At 37.1% G+C, this 20097-nt stretch overlaps 2 protein-coding genes across 2 annotated transcripts in view; both read right to left on the bottom strand.

The window, feature by feature from the left end:
* Positions 1-16780, bottom strand: part of LOC149051299 (NACHT, LRR and PYD domains-containing protein 3-like) — a 63712-nt gene extending 46932 nt beyond the window's left edge. The window contains exon 1 of the mRNA XM_089198434.1: positions 13234-16780. Coding sequence (XP_089054560.1) covers positions 13861-16737 — 2877 coding nt within the window. The 5' untranslated portion in view covers positions 16738-16780 and the 3' untranslated portion in view covers positions 13234-13860. The remainder of the gene's footprint in view (positions 1-13233) is intronic.
* Positions 159-4546, bottom strand: LOC149051305 (uncharacterized). The gene has a single exon (XM_089198305.1). The coding sequence runs from the start codon at positions 4495-4497 to the stop codon at positions 1270-1272; it is 3228 nt and encodes a 1075-aa protein (XP_089054431.1). The 5' UTR covers positions 4498-4546; the 3' UTR covers positions 159-1269.
* Positions 16781-20097: the final 3317 nt, after the last annotated feature.

Below are 20097 nucleotides of genomic sequence, written 5' to 3' on the forward strand. Positions count from 1 at the left end.
GATCAAAAAAAAAATGGTAAAATTTCCGCACAGCCCCATACTACATTATGCATTCAGTTCTTGGACAGAGAAAACAGTGACAAAAACAATACATTGCCATCGGGAAAACAGATTTGTTTTACAATAGTATGGGGCTGTGAGGAAATTTTACCAAAAAAATTGCAGAAACACGAGCAATGAAAAAAAGAAAACCTGGTATTCTACCTAATCATCTAATCCGCCTAAAATCTCACACAAAAATCCAAGCGATCAAAACATACAGAAGCATGGAGAGAATTTAGGATCGAAACTAACCAATCATAAAATGACAAAGTGTCCTGAGAGGTCCGAGGTTCGATTGTTTTCTCTGCGGGAAGCTTTGTTTTTACTTCAACGTTATTGGTTTGTTTATAAAAAAAAAAATTGACATCGTTTGTTCTCAATAAACATGTTCATTGGTTCATTTTTCTTCATTTCAATCCGGTTCAAATAATCTCGCTGCTCTGAGCGCTCCACAGAGTAAGTTTGCTTTCATTCACGTTTTGAGTTGTTGGGCTGTAATTATCACTGAGGGCCTGTTTACATGGAGGTGGGGGACCTCAGGTAGGTAAGGTAACCCGCCTCCATTATCCATATAATTTCTTATTCTACTTTAATCACGTTTACATGATAGGTGGGGTGACCCGCCTAGGCGGGTTGCCCGGTCTGCCAGATAGGGTAACCCTGTCGAGCGGGTGACAATTTGGCAAAAAGCTCAAAAGCGAAACATGTATGTTTTAAAACTTTATACATTTCCTAGCCGTCTCATGGCAGAAATCATCAGAAACCGCAACGAACACACAAGGAGCGTAAAATGTTCACATTTCGGAATATTTAGCGTTGTCAATCGACCATATTTGGTTTCCCAAACTATTCCGTATAACGTATTGAGTCAAGGGTCCCTCGCTAAACCAAATACCGCGTAACAACGCGTGACGCTTTCATGAATAAATACCTATGTGTCCAAGAATTAATCTTTCGTTTTTCTCGAGATGTGAGCTTGGGACGCCTCTGCTCAAACTCCGTAATTGCAAGCGCAACAACAACCTCAAGAATTCTCACCCCAACGCCCTGGGGTTGTAAGATTGCATTGAAATACGCGTTTTATTTTTCGACTACGGCTAAGCGGGTTACCTCACCTACGTGGGGTCCCCCACTACCATGTAAACAGGCCCAGAACTGGTTACCTCACAATTATTTTGAATAGTAAGTGGTGCAAATAATTTCTTTTTAGTTTTTAATTGGAATTGCTCAAGGGCAAAGAATTAGCTCACACTTAAACTGACTCTTGCCTAGTAAATCACGTGCCTTTAGCTTACCTGCTCCCGTGAGTTTATTGAATGAGAGGTTTAACGTGTGTAGCTGACAGTTTTTGTTGATGGCTTCAGCCAAGTGCTGTGCTCCAAAGTCTGAGATGTTATTTAATGAGAGGTTTAACGTGCGAAGCAGACAGTTGTTGTTGTTGATGGCTTCAGCTAAATACTTTGCTGCTTCATCTGTCAATTGATTTCCCATGAGGTTTAACCAGCTCAGTTGAGATTCCCTACATTTTAACAATTTGCAAATCTCCAAACAACCTAATGGACCAAAGTTATTGCCTCTCAAATCTAAATGTGATATTTGTTGAACATTAATTACATTTACTAGCGAAGAGCAATCAACAGCTGTGAGGTGACAACGAACGAAATTTAAAAAATTACAGTTAATTTGTTGAAGTTTTCTCTGTACTTCTGACTTCATTCTACTATTTTCGTTTAAACATTTCATTAATGTCACTGCTAAATTTTGTTCGTCTTCAGTCGGCCAGCAGGTCACTTTCGTTCTCTTATCTTTCCCTGTCCACTGTACGTTAGAGAATGGGCCTTGAGTTTTCACAGGAAGAAAGTCAGTGATAATTTCGTGTGGTAGGTGTTTTTTGCTCTCCATTAATCCCGCTAGAAACTGAAAAACCAGCTGCCATTTGCCTTCTTTGACGTTCCCTCGAACAAAGTTTCTTAATTCTGTTTCACTCATGTTGTTTGTCAGGTGCCTTGCAGCGAAAAACTCCTGCATCGTAAGATGAATAAAACAGAACTGTTCTTCGCTGTTAAACGAGTCAAGTTCACGGTCGGGTAAGCGGTGAAATAGAGCGCTGTCTTTCATTCCACGTACTTCGTTTGCTCCAAAGATCAGCCTTCCTTCTTTAATTCCTTCAAATGCCAATTTTTCTAGTTTCTCCAATTTCTTTTCTTCTTCGCAGGGCAAATCATCTGATTCAAAGTCTTTGCGAGTGAAATGTTTATAGCGAAATTCTTCGTTGTGTCTCAAGTAGAAAATTTTTACGGCTCTCTTGTATATGCCTGTTAAACTTGTTGGTAGGTTAAGACATTTAGAAGCATGGAACTTCACCATTTTAAAGAGACTTGAGCAAATGATGAAGCAGCTCGCAGGAATGTAACATAGAGATAAGATATTGATGTTGCTGGTGATGTGACGCTTTACTGTGTCGCCTGCTTCCTTGTCTTCTTCAGCAAATTTGGTTACATATTCTTCGACTTCTTCGGATGAGAAGCCAAGGATCTCAAATATTTTGTCAAAAGGAATACTTTCGATGCATGACAGAGCTGTGGGTCTTGTAGTAGTTAGTACTGCTGCTCCGTTAAGAAGTTTTCCGGTCGTGAGTTTGGCATAAAGCGCGGAGAGGGGCATCTTTACGTCTTCGCTGTTATTGAATTGAGGTTCATTATCTTCCGCGTTGATTTCTGACTTAAATTTAAATTCATCAATTCCATCGAAAATAAGGAGAACTTTTTGCGGGTTTTCTAGGATGTAATTCCAGACTTGCTCATCCAGCTCATCCTTGGGTGAGTATGTGGAGCGGGTCAGTAGCTCCCTAAGGCTAAGGTCGGTTGCAGCGTTGAATCTTCTGAATTTGACGAAGAAAGCAGCATCAAAGTGGATTTTGTCATCGGGTGTTTTATGGAATACTTTGTTAGATGCCCAGTCTCTGAGAATTTTTGTACAAAAAAGAGTCTTTCCGATTCCGGGACGACCGACGATCAAAATGTGTTTGTTTTCGTGATTAAGAATGTCCTCTGGCCCTCTCGGTGTTTCGTTTTTCTCACCCGACCTGGCGTAGATTTGCAAGTTCTTCCGCCTGTCTCCAGTAAAGTCATATTCAGCCATGTCAGGTACAACAACAAGGTTTGTGTAAATCTGATCCAAAGTCAAATGTTTCGGTGGGTGTCCTTTGCCAGGAGGACTTGCAAAAAGCGACCGGAGTTGTGGAGGTTGATAAGTGTCGTCCATGATCATTTTCTTTGTATTCTGGATGAATTGCCGAAGCGGTGATTTTACGAGTTGTTCAGGCCCGCTTGGCAGATGTGGGATGTTCGAATCATCGTCTTTATTTTCTTCTACCTGGTGAACTTCTTGTGGGATTTTTGTTCCATGTTCTCTTCTTTCTTCTTGCTGCTGAGGTTCGTGTGCGATGGTTGTTACAAGTTGTGTTCTTTCTTCTCGCTGCTGAGGTTCATGTGCGATGGTTGTTAGAAGTTGCGTTCTTTCTTCTTGCTGCTGAGGTTCATGTGCGATGTTTATTAAGAGTTGTGTTCTTTCTGTTTGCTGCTGAGGTTCATGTGCGATGGTTGTTACAAGTTGTATTCTTTCTTTTTGCTGCTGAAGTTCATGTGCGATGGTTATTACAAGTTGTGTTCTTTCTTCTTGCTGCTGAGATTCTTCGGGAGGATTTAGATGAGATGCTTGAAACTTTAAGTTTTGCATGAAATCCCTTTCTTTGCATGCCCTGACAAAAATGTAGACGATTTCAATCAGAATGCCAACGACAAAAATTCCATTCACCACAAGGACAGCGTCTATCCAGGAGGTTTTCTTTACCGCTCGTTGATTGTGACAGTCGTGCAAAGTAGAGTGTTGGGCGTTGTTTGATGAATTCCTTGGTTGAGTGGTTCCATCGGTTAAATAACAGAGGAACTTAGAGGAAAACTTTAAAGGATAAAGCAACTGAGTTTGTAAGATGATGAAAATAATTCCTAAGACAAGTCTTGCGGATAGTTGACAGCAGTAAGCGATAAAAAGCTTGTATCCCGTTGATAATGCGTTCTCTTGGTCGCGCGATTGTCCCTCTGGATGGTTACGAATGCTTCGCGACAGTCGATTGACTGTAGGTCTTACTATTTGGGAGTAGATAACACATACAAATATAATAAGGACGAAATTCATGATTACGAAGCCGTAGACAGGCAAAGCGAATTTGTTGTACTGCTCCTGGTATTTCTCGTAACATTTTCCCCGGACGAAGTCGATGTTTTTACTTCTCGCTGCGCCACAGCGGAAATCAAACCTGGGTTCGTTGTTTTCCATGTCAGCGAATATAACAAGGAAGATGACACCAATTACGATCCAAAAAACCACTGTAACATATTGAATTTTGCCAAAAGTTTTTGGCTCCAAATAATCTAATAGTTTTTCCACCGACATTTTTAGTGATTTTGTAATTTCTTTTGAATGCTAATTTTCTCCGGTTAAAATGAACTGTTAATTTGACCATAGCATATTTAAAGAGATACAGAACTATCGTTTGATTGGCTCTTTGAAAACTTTTAATTGTCAAAAAGTCGATGGCTTATGCAACGTTTACTTGTTTACATAAGAAACAGATATCAGACCACTAAATTAAGACGGTTACAGATGTGTCCTATTTCTGGAAGATGCGCTTGACCTCCATTCATCTATTCGCCCCCATTTCATTTGCACATTTTCACACTTCACTTAATTTTCAGCTCTCAAACCCAGAGTGCTAATGTTGGTTATTATTCAACTTAAAGCCTGGTAAATTCTAAGGTACCAAGTATCGCCGTTTTTCTGTGGCATTTCAAAAGAGATTTGTATTTCTTACTTAGAAGCTAAAACACCTGGGTGTGCTGCAGGTCAGAGACTTCTTTCTTTAGCGCCAGTGGGAGACGTGATGAAAGAAACACATAGTCTTTAGACTCTGTAAGGCTGGATAAAAAGTAATGATGAGGCAAGAATTTCCGCGTCAAGCTAAACTTTGAATCGTCAAATTCCCGCTTTAAAATGAGTCCGCAAAACCAGTTCACACTGGCTATCACCTGCTTAGATTGGTAACAATAGAAACTAAAACTATATAAAATTATTTTTGTTGTCTTATTTAGTTGTAGCTCTTCACTTCGCGTTGCCAAAAAATTCCGTAGCATGTGAAGAGTACGCGGCACCAAATCCCTTTGACTGGACGTGATATGTGGTGAAAGGGGTTAGGAGGGCATTGTAATTAACTGATAGATTTGGCGCCAGATTGATTCTTGGCGGGAGGATTAAAGAGCTTTAGGACAAATATCGTGACAATAGCGAAGAGTGCTAATGACGTCATAAAATTTCAGTTCCCCCTCGTGACTCAGACAAACAACGTTCGATTCTTGTTGCGTGTGATAAATAGTAAGTAAACGAATGGAGGGCATTTCGCTTCAATCTTTTTCGGTTTTGATGGCTAAACAATGTTGTTTGAAAACTAAACCAGAAAATTTCACGAGACCTTCGAAATGAACAACAAAGCACTTGATCATAATGCTTCCAATCAACTGAATTAACCTCTCACTGGGTTAGCCAAAACAAAAACTTTCATGTGGGTCCAAAGCAAGGTCAGTAGACAAATTAAACAGGTCTACTTATGGAAGTTAGACAAGTCTGTCACAATTCGGAAACTCATCACAACAGCTAAAACCTAAATAACTTCGGAATTCGAATTTATACAAAAGAGGTGCAAAACAAAAACAAACGACTGCGTTGCATCAAGGTTGGAAATAGGCCTTTAGGTACATTCTTACTGTAAACGAAAGATTAAATCAGAATTAATAAAGAACTAACAAAATGACTAACTTATCACAAACTAACTAAATACTTCCTAACAGAAGGATCCATTTTCGTGAAGGGGAGGTATTCTGTAACTCGTAACCACGACAATAACCACCAGCTGCTGATACACTTCATGACACATACACGTCCTTGTAGCCGCATTCCACAAAATGGCGGATAAAAGTACACCACCTTTTCGAATATTTCCCGCCGTTTACGAGAATGAATTAAGCGAGAGGAATGAAGGGGCCGGTATGATTTTTCTTAGTTAGTGCCAAAGAAGATTAGACGTAGGGGATCAAAGAAGACATGTGATTTGAATACTTCGGTCACCACCTCGACTGGTCAAGATGATTTCGAAAATCCTCCTCATTAGGCGTTGCAACCTAGACCAATTTTTAGATGCTTTGCTGGTAAGTCTTAATTTTGCATCTATTAAAAATATTCTCGATTCTGTTTTCGTTACTTTCCAAGCCGAAATGGGTAAAAGTGTCTTCAGTGACAACAAGATTCATATAAATGAGTCGTTAACCACCTACAGGAAGAGATTGTTTGGGAAAATTAATACATTCAAACAACAGCGTAATCACAAATTTTTATGGACTGCCAACGGAAAGATCCTCCTAAGAGACCGAGACCTCACGCATTGTAAGCTTCTCTACCCACGAGGAATTCGAAGATTATTTGGATGAGATTAATAACAGATGAGAATTTTATTTTCAACATCTGATTATTCATATTTATTTATATTTCTTCACTTTATACAATCTCCAATGAATGAATTACAATTAATTCCTTGCGAATTTTTCCATTTTACAACCTTAATGATCGAGAGTTTGATATTGTAAATGGCTTAAGGTCAGTTCAGTTCAATCAGCTAATAGATACTGATCTGTTCAATTTGATATCCAACCCTGATAAATCTGTTGAAACCGATCCTGACTTAATGCTTACTATTCCAATGTCAAATTACTACTCCATTCCTCAGATAAATAATGCTATTGCCAAAGCTGGGCCAAAAGCTATTTCAATGTTTCACTGTAATATGAGAAGCTTACAAAAATTTAGCTTTGCTTGAATATTTTATTTATTCCCTTGATAAAAGACCAGAAGTTCTTGCTATTACTGAAACCAGATTAAATGCAAACTCTGTTTGTAATGTGGATCTTTTAAACTGTGAACTTTATTATACTGATTCACCTACTTCGACTGGTGGGTCAGCTATCTACATCATTAAGACTCTTAAATCTATACCCAGACTTGATATAAAATTTAATCTGCAACTAGTCAAATTGTGCTTGGTTGAAATCAATCCATGTAATGGCAAGGCACCTATATTAATTGGATCCATTTATAGACACCCAGGTGCTAATATAGAAGAATTTATTAAACATCTTGATGATCTAATTATAAAATTACAGAATAGATACCAACTATACATTCTGGGAGACATGAATATAGATTTTTTAAAATATAACCATCATACACAAACTGAAGAGTACCTAGATATGCTACACTCTAACAACATCTCATCAATAATAATTAAGCCTACCAGAATTACTAATTATACAGCAACTTTGATAGATCATATATATATATATATATATATATATACCAACAACACTAACCAAATGATATCTGGAATTGCTACAATAGATATCTCGGATCATCTACCAACTTTTTGTATTGTTGATATACCAGTACAAAAACAAAAATTTAAGAGATATTATAGAGAATACAGGCAATCAAAGCAATTGACTGGAATAGTATTTACATTGAAAGCAATGACCTTAATGAAATTTCAGCTCAGTCCATAAGTACTCTTCAGCTTATTGTTCATAAACACGCACCAAGGAAACAAATATCCCAAAGTAAACAGAAGCAGTTTAGTAAGCCTTGGATAACTAATGGCATACTCAAATCTATCAAAAATAAACAAAGCATGTATAGAACACACTTTCTCTCAAATAACCCGCCAAAAAAAGCAGAATATAAAAAATATGCTAATAAACTTAACCACTTAAAGACCGTTAACCATGATATTCTGCTCTCTAAATTATACTTATGGAATTCATGGAACCCCATTTAAATGGTTTAAAAGCTACTTATGCAATTGCACTCAATTTGTAAAGATTGATGAAATTGAATCTAGTATGGAAACTATTGGCTATTGGCTATTTGGCTATTGCCAAAGCTGGGTCAAAAGATATTTCAATAATTTCAATTAATATGAGAAGCTTACAAAAAAATTTAGCTTTGCCTGAATATTTTATTTATTCCCTTGATAAAAGACCAGAAATTCTTGCTATTACTGAAACCAGATTAAATGCAAACTCTGTTTGTAATGTGGATCTTTTAAACTGTGAACTTTATCATACTGATTCACCTACTTCGCCTGGTGGGTCAGCGATCTACATCATTAAGACTCTTAAATCTATACCCAGACTTGATATAAAATTTAATCTGCAACTAGTCAAATTGTGCTTGGTTGAAATCAATCCATGTAATGGCAGGGCACCTATATTAATTGGATCCATTCATAAACACCCTGGTGCTAATATAGAAGAATTTATTAAACATCTTGATGATCTAATTATAAAATTACAGAATAGATACCAACTATACATTCTGGGAGACATGAATATAGATTTTTTAAAATATAGCCATCATACACAAACTGAAGAGTACCTAGATATGCTACACTCTAACAACATCTCACCAATAATAACTAAGCCTAGCAGAATTACTAATCATACAGCAACTTTGATAGATCATATATATACCAACAACACTAACCAAATGATATCTGGAATTGCTACAATAGATATCTGGGATCATCTACCAACCTTTTATATTGTTGATATACCAGTACAAAAACAAAAATTTAAGAGATATTATAGAGACTACAGGCAATTTGATTCAGAACTTTACCTACAGGATATCAAAGCAATTGACTGGAATAGTATTTACATTGAAAGCAATGACTGTAATGAAATTTCAGCTAAGTCCATAAGTACTCTTCAGCTTATTGTTCATAAACATGCACCAAGGAAACAAATATCCCAAAGTAAACAGAAGTAGTTTAGTAAGCCTTGGATAACTAATGGTATACTCAAATCTATCAAAAATAAACAAAGCATGTATAGAACACACTCTCTCTCAAATAACCCCAAAAAAAGCAGAATATAAAAAATATGCTGATAAACTTAACCACTTAAAGACCATTAACCATGATATTCTGCTCTCTAAATTATATACTTAAATTATATATTATATGCTAATAAAATCATCAAAGATAAAAAATACATTTAAATATCCACAGTATTGATTGCAAAAGCTATATTAAGTATCTAGGTATATACCTTGATTAGCATCTACAATGGGAATCCCAAATTCAACATGTAAATAATAAATTAGCAAAGAATGTAGGTATAATTAATAAGCTAAGACACTATCTTGATTTTCATATGCTCAAACAGTTATATTATACCCTTATTTATCCATACTTAAACTATGGTCTTGCCAGCTGGGGTGCTGCTTACAAAACTAGATTAAATAAAATCTGCACTGAACAGAATAGATGTATACGAAGCATGTTCTTTGGTCATGGCAGAGAAAATGTCAACCCCTATTATAATCTTCTTGGAATCTTAAAACTTGAAAATATTTACAGACTAAAAGTATCACTTTTTACATATAAACTTAAGAATGACAAAAGTAACACCCCAGCTGTACTACTGAATATTCTCACACCTGCATCAGAGATTCACTCATATAATACCAGATATGTTGCAAATCAAAACTTCTTTAAGCCATCAGTACGCACTAATTATGGTATGTCTACATTTAAATTCTCTGCATTAAAAATCTGGGAATCTGTACCACCTGAATTTAAATGTTTTCCATACATGCTATCCAAAAAGCGGTATAAAAGATTCTTACTGAGTACTCAAAACTGACCATAGTTTAACTGTTAGCTATATAAGATAACGCTTCACAACATGCAGTTTTCCTTTAATTCTAACTTGTATTTATGTATGTCTGTCTTCTTTTATGAAAACAATGTCGTCTTTAATGTAACTATTAATTTAAATTATACTTAACATGCAGCCAACCCCAACTCATATCTACACATGACAGTGACCAACTCAAAAGTTCATTGGCTACTTTGGTCACTGTACACGATTAAATATTCTTTCTTCTAGTTAATTTCTGTTTGTATTTTTTCTACATCATTGTAAATCATGTTATGTTGTTATTTTTTCTGTAAACAGTGTGAATTAATAAACTTGAAAACTTGAACTTGAAACTTTACAGTCATTTTAGGCTTAAGTTCTTGTAGCATGTACTCTATAAATTATATTCGGGTGTGACACATGTCTGGAAAATATTAGGAAAGAAGTCATGGAATTTTATTTTGAGTCGTAAGAAGTTGGCATGTTTGAAAAAAGTCAAGGAAAACTGATATCTGTAGCAATCAAGATATTTCTCATTCAACAGACTTTTTCACAGAGGAAACTGTTTTGTTGATGAGTTGTGATGATCACTCACAATGACAGTATTAATTTTTTTATTCCTAATTATTTTCTTTTATATTGGGCTGAAGCTTATATCATTAATACCTCCTCTTTTCCAATGAGGATTTTACATGCATTTTTTAATTAAAAACAGATCTCTTGCCATACATGGGAGTGTAAATTTCACAGCAGTTTAAATATTTGTGGTGTTATTATTTATTTCTAGGATGTTTCTGATGATGAAATCATAGCAGATGGTGAATTAAGTTCTGCTTCATCCACTGATGCATGCTCTCTGACAGACCTTGTGCCTGTTACCTCAGAGTTTGTGTACATGTTAGAGCTGTTGAACAGTAATGCTTTACCATCATTGGCAGCAAGATTTCTTTGTTGACTTTTCTGGATTTCGATACAGTTACAGAGAAATTGCTTGTAAGTGCCTGGGATATTTCTCATAAATATTAAAGATAAGGCCTAGGTAGAGGCACTTATTATTAATATTCCCAAATCTTGGCCAGCAGGCTGATCATTGTTTATAAGTTATTTTTGTAACACTGGTGTTGATCTTTTTTTGTACTGCTAGTACAAGGAGGTTAGACATTCTTCAACTTGGCACAAATTGTTTGTGGTTTGTACCCTTGGGCGCATCAAAAATGTCTGTTTTTTTATTGGTTAGCACAGTAGCTATGTAGATTACTCATAACTAGATATAATGTGGTACTTGTGGTTGTGCCAAACAAAATCAATCATTTACCTTACATGTTTTTTATCCTCTACCATCAGGAAGCTAAATATGTGATTGTTGAAAGAGAACCCACGGATAACATTTGGATCTATCATTGCAAATGTGTTGAAGGCACAAGGTAAACAGATTATTTGCAGTCACTGTCATCAACCATCACAGGAGATAGTAAGTACAAGCATATAAACTGATATAAATAATTTATAAAAATGCTCCAATAAAATTGTTCATCCAAGTCACAGTTTGAATGTAGACAATAACTGTATCTCATGTGCATATTCATTAAGTGCTATTCATTTCTGTTTATACATTAGGAGGCAACTGCAGTTCCCATCCTCTTTCTTACAGCTTCTCTTTTTTATTGTTGCCGATTATTTCTCCAGCCTCCTTTAAGCACCCTCATGTGCTAGTCAAATGTTTTTTCTATTGAATTCTAACAACCTGAGTTGTGAAATGAAAGGCCCCAACCACTAGTAACAGGATTATAAGCTGTCTTCATTTAGCTATTTTGTTTTGAATCTGACCCCTGTGTCTTTGACTGTGTCCCAGGCCCCTGTGCCATAATTTTCTTCTTTGCATTTGCATATTAAATTGAGTAATAAATTATATCTCATAATAAATAATTATTGTTTATTAAATGTTTCGTTAGTGAGGAGAATGACTTGTTAGATCTCATGAGTAAATGGCTTTACATTTTCACACCTAGAAGTGACCAATTTTTAAGCAGAAAGGGGACTAGAAGAAAGACAAATATCAACTCTGGGTATTGCTTGATTTAAAACCAAATTCTCCGAGCTAAAATCAGCTCAGATGTAGGACAGATAGTAGGGAGAATTGATAATTGAGATCTTCAGAGAGATATGGTGAACAGTTGATTTGATTGGATGATAGGACAAACACAAGGTTCTTGGGTCTTCAAACAAATTGGATCCTTGTGAGAAGTCGGAGGTCCAAATCACTCGCCAAGTTCAATAGGAGGAACATTGCTCTGGGCAGAATTAAACACCCTTTACACCCTAACATCAGTATGCATATTCTCCATACTGTTCTCTATACATTTCTTAAGGTGCTCACAAGGAGAATTTGTTTAACAAGCGAAGCTTCTTTGGTTGGTGATCATTTTCTTTATTCTCTTCATCTTAACAGATGATTGAGCAGTATTACTGTAAGGAGAAATTAGATGCTGGTCACTCTTACAGTTTAACCTTTAAAGACCAAGACAGAAATTCTCCTTACAATAGAGAATTTGTTTAACAATTGAAGCTTCTTTGGATGGTGATCATTTTCTTAATTCTCATGATCTTGATGGATGATTCACCAGTATTACTCTAAGGAGAAATTAGATGCTGGTCACTCTTCTGGTTTTAAAGCATCAATGGGAACTGTTGTAGGGACTTGTCTCACTGGGAGTGCCAATTTAAACTGGGATAATTTGTTCTCCTCAGATTATAGAAGAATTTTTAACTTACCAAGTACTGTAAAAGAACTGTCTATGGAGTTATGTGTTTACTCCTCAACTAAAACTTCTCTTTTTCACTCTGTGTAGAATTCTTAATCAATAGTGGGGCCACTTTTATAGGGAGTTGCCATATGTGTGGTGTTTAACGTTCACAGTTGTTGTACTTCATTTTACTCTGAAATATTTTTATTGGTTTTTATGCAAAATTAAAGAAGCAATGATCATACAAACAATTGTGCATTTGTTGATAAGGCAATGGGTAATACTAAATTTCATAAGGCCAGCCAATCAACCCCTTTCCCCACCCCTCCCCCCAGAAATTTTACACCCTACAACTTCTCCTTATGACATCCAGGCATTATCCAGAAAACAGGAAATGAGAATACTCAAACTTATCAGGTAGAATTTGTTATCTTGATCTAACACCAAATTCTCATAACTTCTTTACAAGGATATGTGTCTAACAATTGAGGCCAAATGTATCTCAACACAAAGTTGAATTTGGTTAACAAAATTTATTATGAAAAAAATAAATATGTACATAAATTACATTAATATTTACAACAAATGCAGAAACCTCCCTGAGTCAAATTGTCGAAATGTTATGTAAATCTTACACCAAAAACCTACAAAAAGGCCTTGCTTAGGGTCTGTCTGAAAGCAATGTGATCTGATTTTTAATGTGGTTTCATATCTTTTTTTGATATTTTGCCAGAAAAGCGAAACTACTTGAACCGGTTCGCTTTAATCAAAAAAAAAAATTATAGAAAACACGAGAAATGAAAAAAAGAAAACCTGGTATACTACCAGGTAAACTGTAGTGTATTCACTAATCTAATCCGCTTAAAATCTCACACAAAACTCTCAAGCGATCAAAACATACAGAAACATGAAGATAATTTAGGATCGAAACTAACCAATCATGAAATGAAAAAGTTTCCTGAGAGGTCCGAGGTTTGATTGTTTTCTCTGCGGGAAGCTTTGTGTTTTTTACTTTAATGTTATTGGTTCGTGTATAAAAAAAGATTGACATCGTTTGTTCTCAATAAACATGTTCATTGGTTCATTTTTCTTCATTTCGATCCGGTTCAGATAATCTCGCTGCTCTGAGCGCTTCACAGAGTAAGTTTGCTTTCATTCACGATTTGAGTTGTTGGGCTGTAATTATCACTGAGCTGGTTACCTCACAGTTATTTTGAATAGTAAGTGGTTCTAATAATTTCTTTTTAGTTTTTAATGGGAATTGCTGAGGCCTAAAAAAAATTTAGCTCACATTTAGACTGACTATTGCTTAGTAAATTATGTGCCTTTTCCTTACCTGCGAAGGTGATCTTATTGTATGAGAGGTCTAACATGCGTAGCTGACAGTTGTTGTTGTTGTTGATGGCTTCAGCCAAGTGCTGTGCTCCTATGTCTGAGATTTTATTGAATGAGAGGATTAACGTGTGTAGCTGACAACTGTTGTTGTTGATGGCTTCAGCTAAATACTTTGCTGCTTCATCTGTCAATTGATTTTGTGCGAGGTGTAACCAGCTCAGTTGAGATTCCCTACATTTTAACAATTTACAAATCTCCAAACAACCTAATGGACCAATGTTATTGCCACTCAAATCTAAATGTGAAATTTGTTGAATATTAATTACATTTACTAACGAAGAGCAATCAACAGCTGTGAGGTGACGATTAAAAAAATTTACACAATTAAAGTTAATTTGTTGAAGTTTTCTCTGTGCTTCTGACTTCATTCTACTATTTTCGTTTAAACATTTCATTAATGTCACTGCTAAATATCGTTCGTCTCTAGTCGGCCAGCAGGTCACTTTCGTTTTCTCTTTATTCTCTGTCCACTGTACGTTGTAGAATTCGTGTTCTTTTTCTTCAGTTTTCACAGGAAGAAGGTCTGTGATGATTTCGCTTGGTAGGGTTTTTTTATTCTCCATTAATCCTGCTACAAACTGAAAAACCAGCTGCCATTTGCCTTCCTTAATGTTCAGTTGAACAAAGGTTTTTAATTCTGTTTCACTCATGTTAGTTAGGTGCTTCGCAGCGAAAAACTCCTGCATTGTTAGATGAATAAAACAGAACTGTCCTTCGCTACTAAACGAGTCAACTTCACGGTCGGGTAAGCGGTGAAATAGAGCGCTGTCTTCCATTCCGCGTACTTCGTTTGCTCCAAAGATCAGCCTTCCTTCTTTAATTCCTTCAAATGCCAATTTTTGTAGTTTCTCCAATTTTTTTTCTTCTTCGGGGGCCAATTCATCCGATTCAAAGTCTTTGCGAGTGAAATGTTTATCGCGAAATTCTTCGTTGTGTCTCAAATAGAAAATTTTCACGGCTCTCTTGTATATGCCTGTTAAACTTGTTGGTAGGTTAAGACCTCTAGGAGTATAGAACTTCACCATTTTAAAGAGACTTGAGCAAATGATGAAGCAACTCGCAGGAATGTAACAGAGAGATAAGATATTGATGTTGCTGGTGATGTGACGCTTTACTGTGTCGCCTGCTTCCTTGTCTTCTTCAGCAAATTTGGTTACGTATTCTTCGACTTGTTTGGATGAAAAGCCAAGGATCTCAAGGATTTTGTCAAAACGAATACTTTCGGTGCATGACAGAGCTGTAGGTCTTGTTGTAGTTAAAACTGCCGCCCCTTTGAGAAGTTTTCCGGTCGTTAGTTTGGCATAAAGCGCCGAGAGGGGCATCTTCTCGTCTACGCTGTTTTTGAATTGAGGTTTCTCATTTTCCGTGCCGATCTTTGAGTTATCTTTGAATTCATCGATTCCATCGAAAATAAGGAGAACTTTCTGAGGGTTTTCTAGGATGTAATTCCAGACTTCCTCATCCAGCTTGTTCCTGGGTGAGTATGTGGAGCGGGTCAGTAGCTCCCGAAGACTAAGGTCGGTTGCAGCGTTGAATAATCTGAATTTGACGAAGAAAGCAGCATCAAAGTGGATTTTGTCATCGGGTGTTTTATGGAATATTTTGTTAGATGCCCAGTCTCTGAGAATTTTTGTACAACAAAGTGTCTTTCCGATACCGGGACGACCGACGATCAAAATGTTTTTGTTTTTGTGATTAAGAATGTCCTCTGGCCCTCTCAGTGTTTCGTTTTTAACACCCGACCTGGCGTAGATTTCCAAATTCTTCCGTCTGTCTTCAGTAAAGTCATAATCAGCCATGTTAGGTACAACAACAAGGTTAGTGTAAATCTGATCCAGAGTCAAATGTTTAGGTGGGTGTCCTTTGCCAGGAGGACTTGGAAAAAGCGACTGGAGTTGTGGGGGTTGATAAGTGTCATCCATAATCATTTTCTTTGTATTCTGGATGAATTCCTGAAGCGGTAATGCTTCTTGCTGTTGAGATTCTTCGGGAGGATTCAGATGAGACGTTTGAAACCTTGAGTTTTGCATAAATTCCCTTTCTTTGCATGCTCTTATAAAAATGTAGACGATTTCAATCAGAATGCCGACGACAAAAATTCCATTTACCACAAGGACAGCGTCCATCCAGGAGGCTTTTTTTAACGCACGTTGATTATAACAGTCGTGTGAAGTAGAGTGTTGGGCGTTGTCAGATGAATTCCCCGGCTGAGTGGTTCCATCGGTGGTTAAATAACAGTGAAACTTTAAAGAAAACTTCAAAGGATAAAGCAACTGAGTTTGTAGGATGATGAAAACAACTCCTAAAACAAGTCTTGTGGATAGTTGACAGCAGTAAGCGATAAAAAGCTTCTTTCCCGTTGATAATGCGCTCTCTTGATCGTGCGACTGTCTCTCTGGATCACCGTTGCGAATGCTTCGCGACAGTCGATTGACTGTAGGTCTTACTATTCGGGAGTAGATAACACATACAAATATAATAAGGACGAAATTCATGATTACGAAGCCATAGACAGGCAAAGCGAATTTGTTGTACTGCTCCTGGTATTTCCCGTAACATTCTCCCTGCACGAGGTGGATGTTTTTACTTTCTGCTGCGCTACAGCGGAAATCAAACCTGTGTTCGCTGTTTTCCATGTCGGCGAATATAGCAAGGAAGATGACACCAATCACGATCCAGAAAACCACTACCACAAATTGAATTTTGCCGAAAGTTTTTGGCTCCAAATATTCTAATAGATTAATTACAGGCATTTTTTTAGTTATTCTGTAACTTTCGTTTGAAGACTGATTTCTCCGAATTAATGAATTGCTATTTTGATCATATTATATTTAATGAGATACAGAACTTTCGTTTGATTGGCTCTTTGAAAACATTCAATTGTCAAAAGGGCGATGGCTTATACAAGGTTTACTTGTTACTGGGATACCTGTGGTAGCCCAGTCATAAAATGCCTTTGGCTTTTTTGTCGTCTTTTTTTTTTTTTTCCTCCGCCACAGAATGGAAAAATTGCGCAATAGCACCCAGAGGTCATTGGGCCCTCAACACCATGACAACTAACTGTGATCCAATAAGGTGTTCACATACTGATCACGCGTGTTATCTTGATGATGATTGACGTTTTCAAACACGGACAGGGCCGGGTTACAAAACGAATCACGAGATTTTTGCTTATAAAACTCTTTGGTCAGTTGTTTTGTATTTCAACGTATTTGGATTGCGATCTCCTAGAGCATTATGGCGCAAACGCGCAAAATACTTACAGACGCATATACAAGTTGTATTAATCGCGGCTAATCCACACTGAAAGATGTTAATAAGCGGTAATTTTGGAACGGATTGAGTCGCGAACGCTTGAAAGCCATGAAAGCCTTGAATGCCTTGTATGCTAAGTATGCCAATGTCTTAGTTGAAAAACGTTCACTTGATGTAAAAAGCAAAATCTGAAATCTGAAACCAAACTGCATATACTCTATGCAATCTATTGAACAACACTACTACCGTGAGACTGAAGAACATAACTTTAGTGGATGCAAACTGCTTGTGAAGAAAGACGACATGTTGGATTCACTTGATGGCAAGGAACGTAGCTACGATAACAGTACGAATGGTATTAATTTCACGATCAGAAAGGTGAATCTTATGCTTGTTTTCATTGTAGTTGTATGGATATTCTTTTTTAATAAATAAGTGATCCAAAACCCTGTGTTTTTTTGTGTATAATGTTATTATGTTAAATATTGTTTACGCAATTGTCTTGTCACAGATGGCGCAAGCTTACGTCTCGAGAAAAAGCCAACGATTAATTCATGAACGTGTCACGTGTTGTGTGACTCGGTGTTAAGTTACGAGAGGAACTGTTGGAAATTTGAACACGTTATAAGGAATAGTATGGGGAACGAAGTATGGTCGATTTACAACGATAAATATTTCGAAATATGAACATTTTTCTCGTAAAATCAATAAAAATTACTCATACCCTGTGTATCCGTTGTATTTTCTGGCTATTTCTGCCCTTTTAAGCTTGCTTTACTATCACTGTTATTTACGTCATTTACTTTTATTACGTTGGTAAAATCTGTACAGACATCACACCAACCAACTCGCGCGCAAAGTAAGAAGACTATATTGAAAGCTTGAAATAATATTGCGATCGATTTTCATTAAGAAATGGGCCAGGAATATTCCACAGCAGTGCAAATAATCGCGAAGGGGGATCGCAGAAAAGCGATTGCGTGACGCGCGGTAAGCTGTAAGATGACATGTTATTATATACCAGACCGGTAAAAACTCTTCAGATTCTTAGTCTGCATTTTGTACCCACTCTGCAGTGTGCAGTCTATATTTTGTATCCGGTCTGCAGTCTGCTGTCTGCATTTTGTACTAACAGGTATCTGTGGCACCAATACAGTTCATTTTTGGTTACATTTATTCGCAAAACACACATAATCTACCTCAAAATACCTGTGAGTGAGGTAATTCGACATTTTCGTTCTTTCCCACATTAATATTCTTCTCTCCTTTTGTAAGAATGTAGACATCACTCACAATGTTTCAAGTAATCCACCCACCCTACAAAAAAGTAACTCTTGCATGCATAGCATGCCTATGTTTTGAAATAGGTGTATGCCCTTGGCCAGACTTGAGCGCACTATTTCAGTATACAAGTCCGACACCCGTAGTATCACCACACTTGATTCCAAGGATCCAGTACCATCCAGGTATCCCAGTTACCCTGCTCACAGGGTCTAGTTTACATAAGAAACAGAAATCAGACCACTAAATTAAGACGGAGACAGATATGTGTTATTTCAGAAGATGCGCTTGACCTCCATTCATCCATTCGCCCCCATGTGCTCTTTTTCACTCTCTTACACTGTGAACTTCAATTAATTTTCAGCGCGGTTATTTTGCAGCTTAAAGACTGCTAAATTCTAAGCTACCAAGTATCGCTATTTTTTTTGTGGTATTTACTTCAAAAGAGATTTGTATTTCTTGCTTAGAAGCTTAAACACCTGGGTGTGATGCAGGTCAGTGACTTCTTTCTTTAACGCCAGTGGGAGACGTGATGAAAGAAACAATTAGTCTGTTGACTCTCTAAGATTAGATAACGTAATGATGAGGCAAGAATTTCCGCCTCAAGCTAAACTTTAAATCGTCAAATTTCCGCTTTAAAACGAGTCCGCAAAACTAGTCCATATTGGCTATCACCTGCCTAGATTGGTAACAACAGAAACCAAAACTATAAAAAATTATTTTTGCCGTTTTATTTCGTTGTAGCTCTTCACTTCGCCTTGCCAAAAATTCCGTGGCATGTGAAGAGCACGCGGTGCCAAATCCGTTTGGCTGGACGTGATCAGTTGTGCAAGGGGTTAGGAGGGCACTGTAATTAACTGATAGATTTGGCGCCAGATTGATGCTTGGCGGGAAGATCTAAGAGTATCGTGACAATAGCGAAGAGTGCTAATGACGTCAAGAAATTTTAATTTCTCCCTCGTGACTCAGACAAACACTGTTCGATTCTTACTAAGTGTGACAAGTAATACGTAAACGGATGGAGGGCAGTTCGCTTCAATCTTTTGCGGTTTTGGTGGCTAGACAATGTTGTTAGAAAACCAAACCAAAGAATTTCACGAGACTTTCTGAATGAACAACAAAGCTCTTAATCATAATGCTTCCGATCAACTGAAGTAACCTCCGACTGCGTTAGCCTAAACAAAAACTTCCACTTAAGTTGGACAAGGCCACAAAAGTGATTCAAAACAAAAACAAACGGCTGCTTTCCATCAAGGTTGGAAATAGGCCTTTAGGTACACGGGCAGACCACCTTTGGGGTGTGTTCAGGAGCTCCTAGTGTGATGACCTACTTTTTCAAAAACTCATGCATCGGTTTTCATCAGGGTTCCAAACACGAGAAAACTGTTGAAAGCACGAGGCCGCAGGCTGAGTGTTTTTATTGTTTTACTGTTTTAGAATAGCTTCTCATTCGCGCCCCAGGAATAAAAGAAAATGGAAATATTGACGAATTTTTCACACGTCGGCAAGTTTGTTGTTATGAAAAATTGTATTGTTATGGTGATTTGTCTTTTCAGACACAGAGGGTACTGGTGAAA

The sequence above is a fragment of the Pocillopora damicornis genome, chromosome 1 (assembly GCF_964200805.1).
Source record: "Pocillopora damicornis chromosome 1, jaPocDami1.2, whole genome shotgun sequence".
Lineage (NCBI taxonomy): Eukaryota > Metazoa > Cnidaria > Anthozoa > Scleractinia > Pocilloporidae > Pocillopora > Pocillopora damicornis.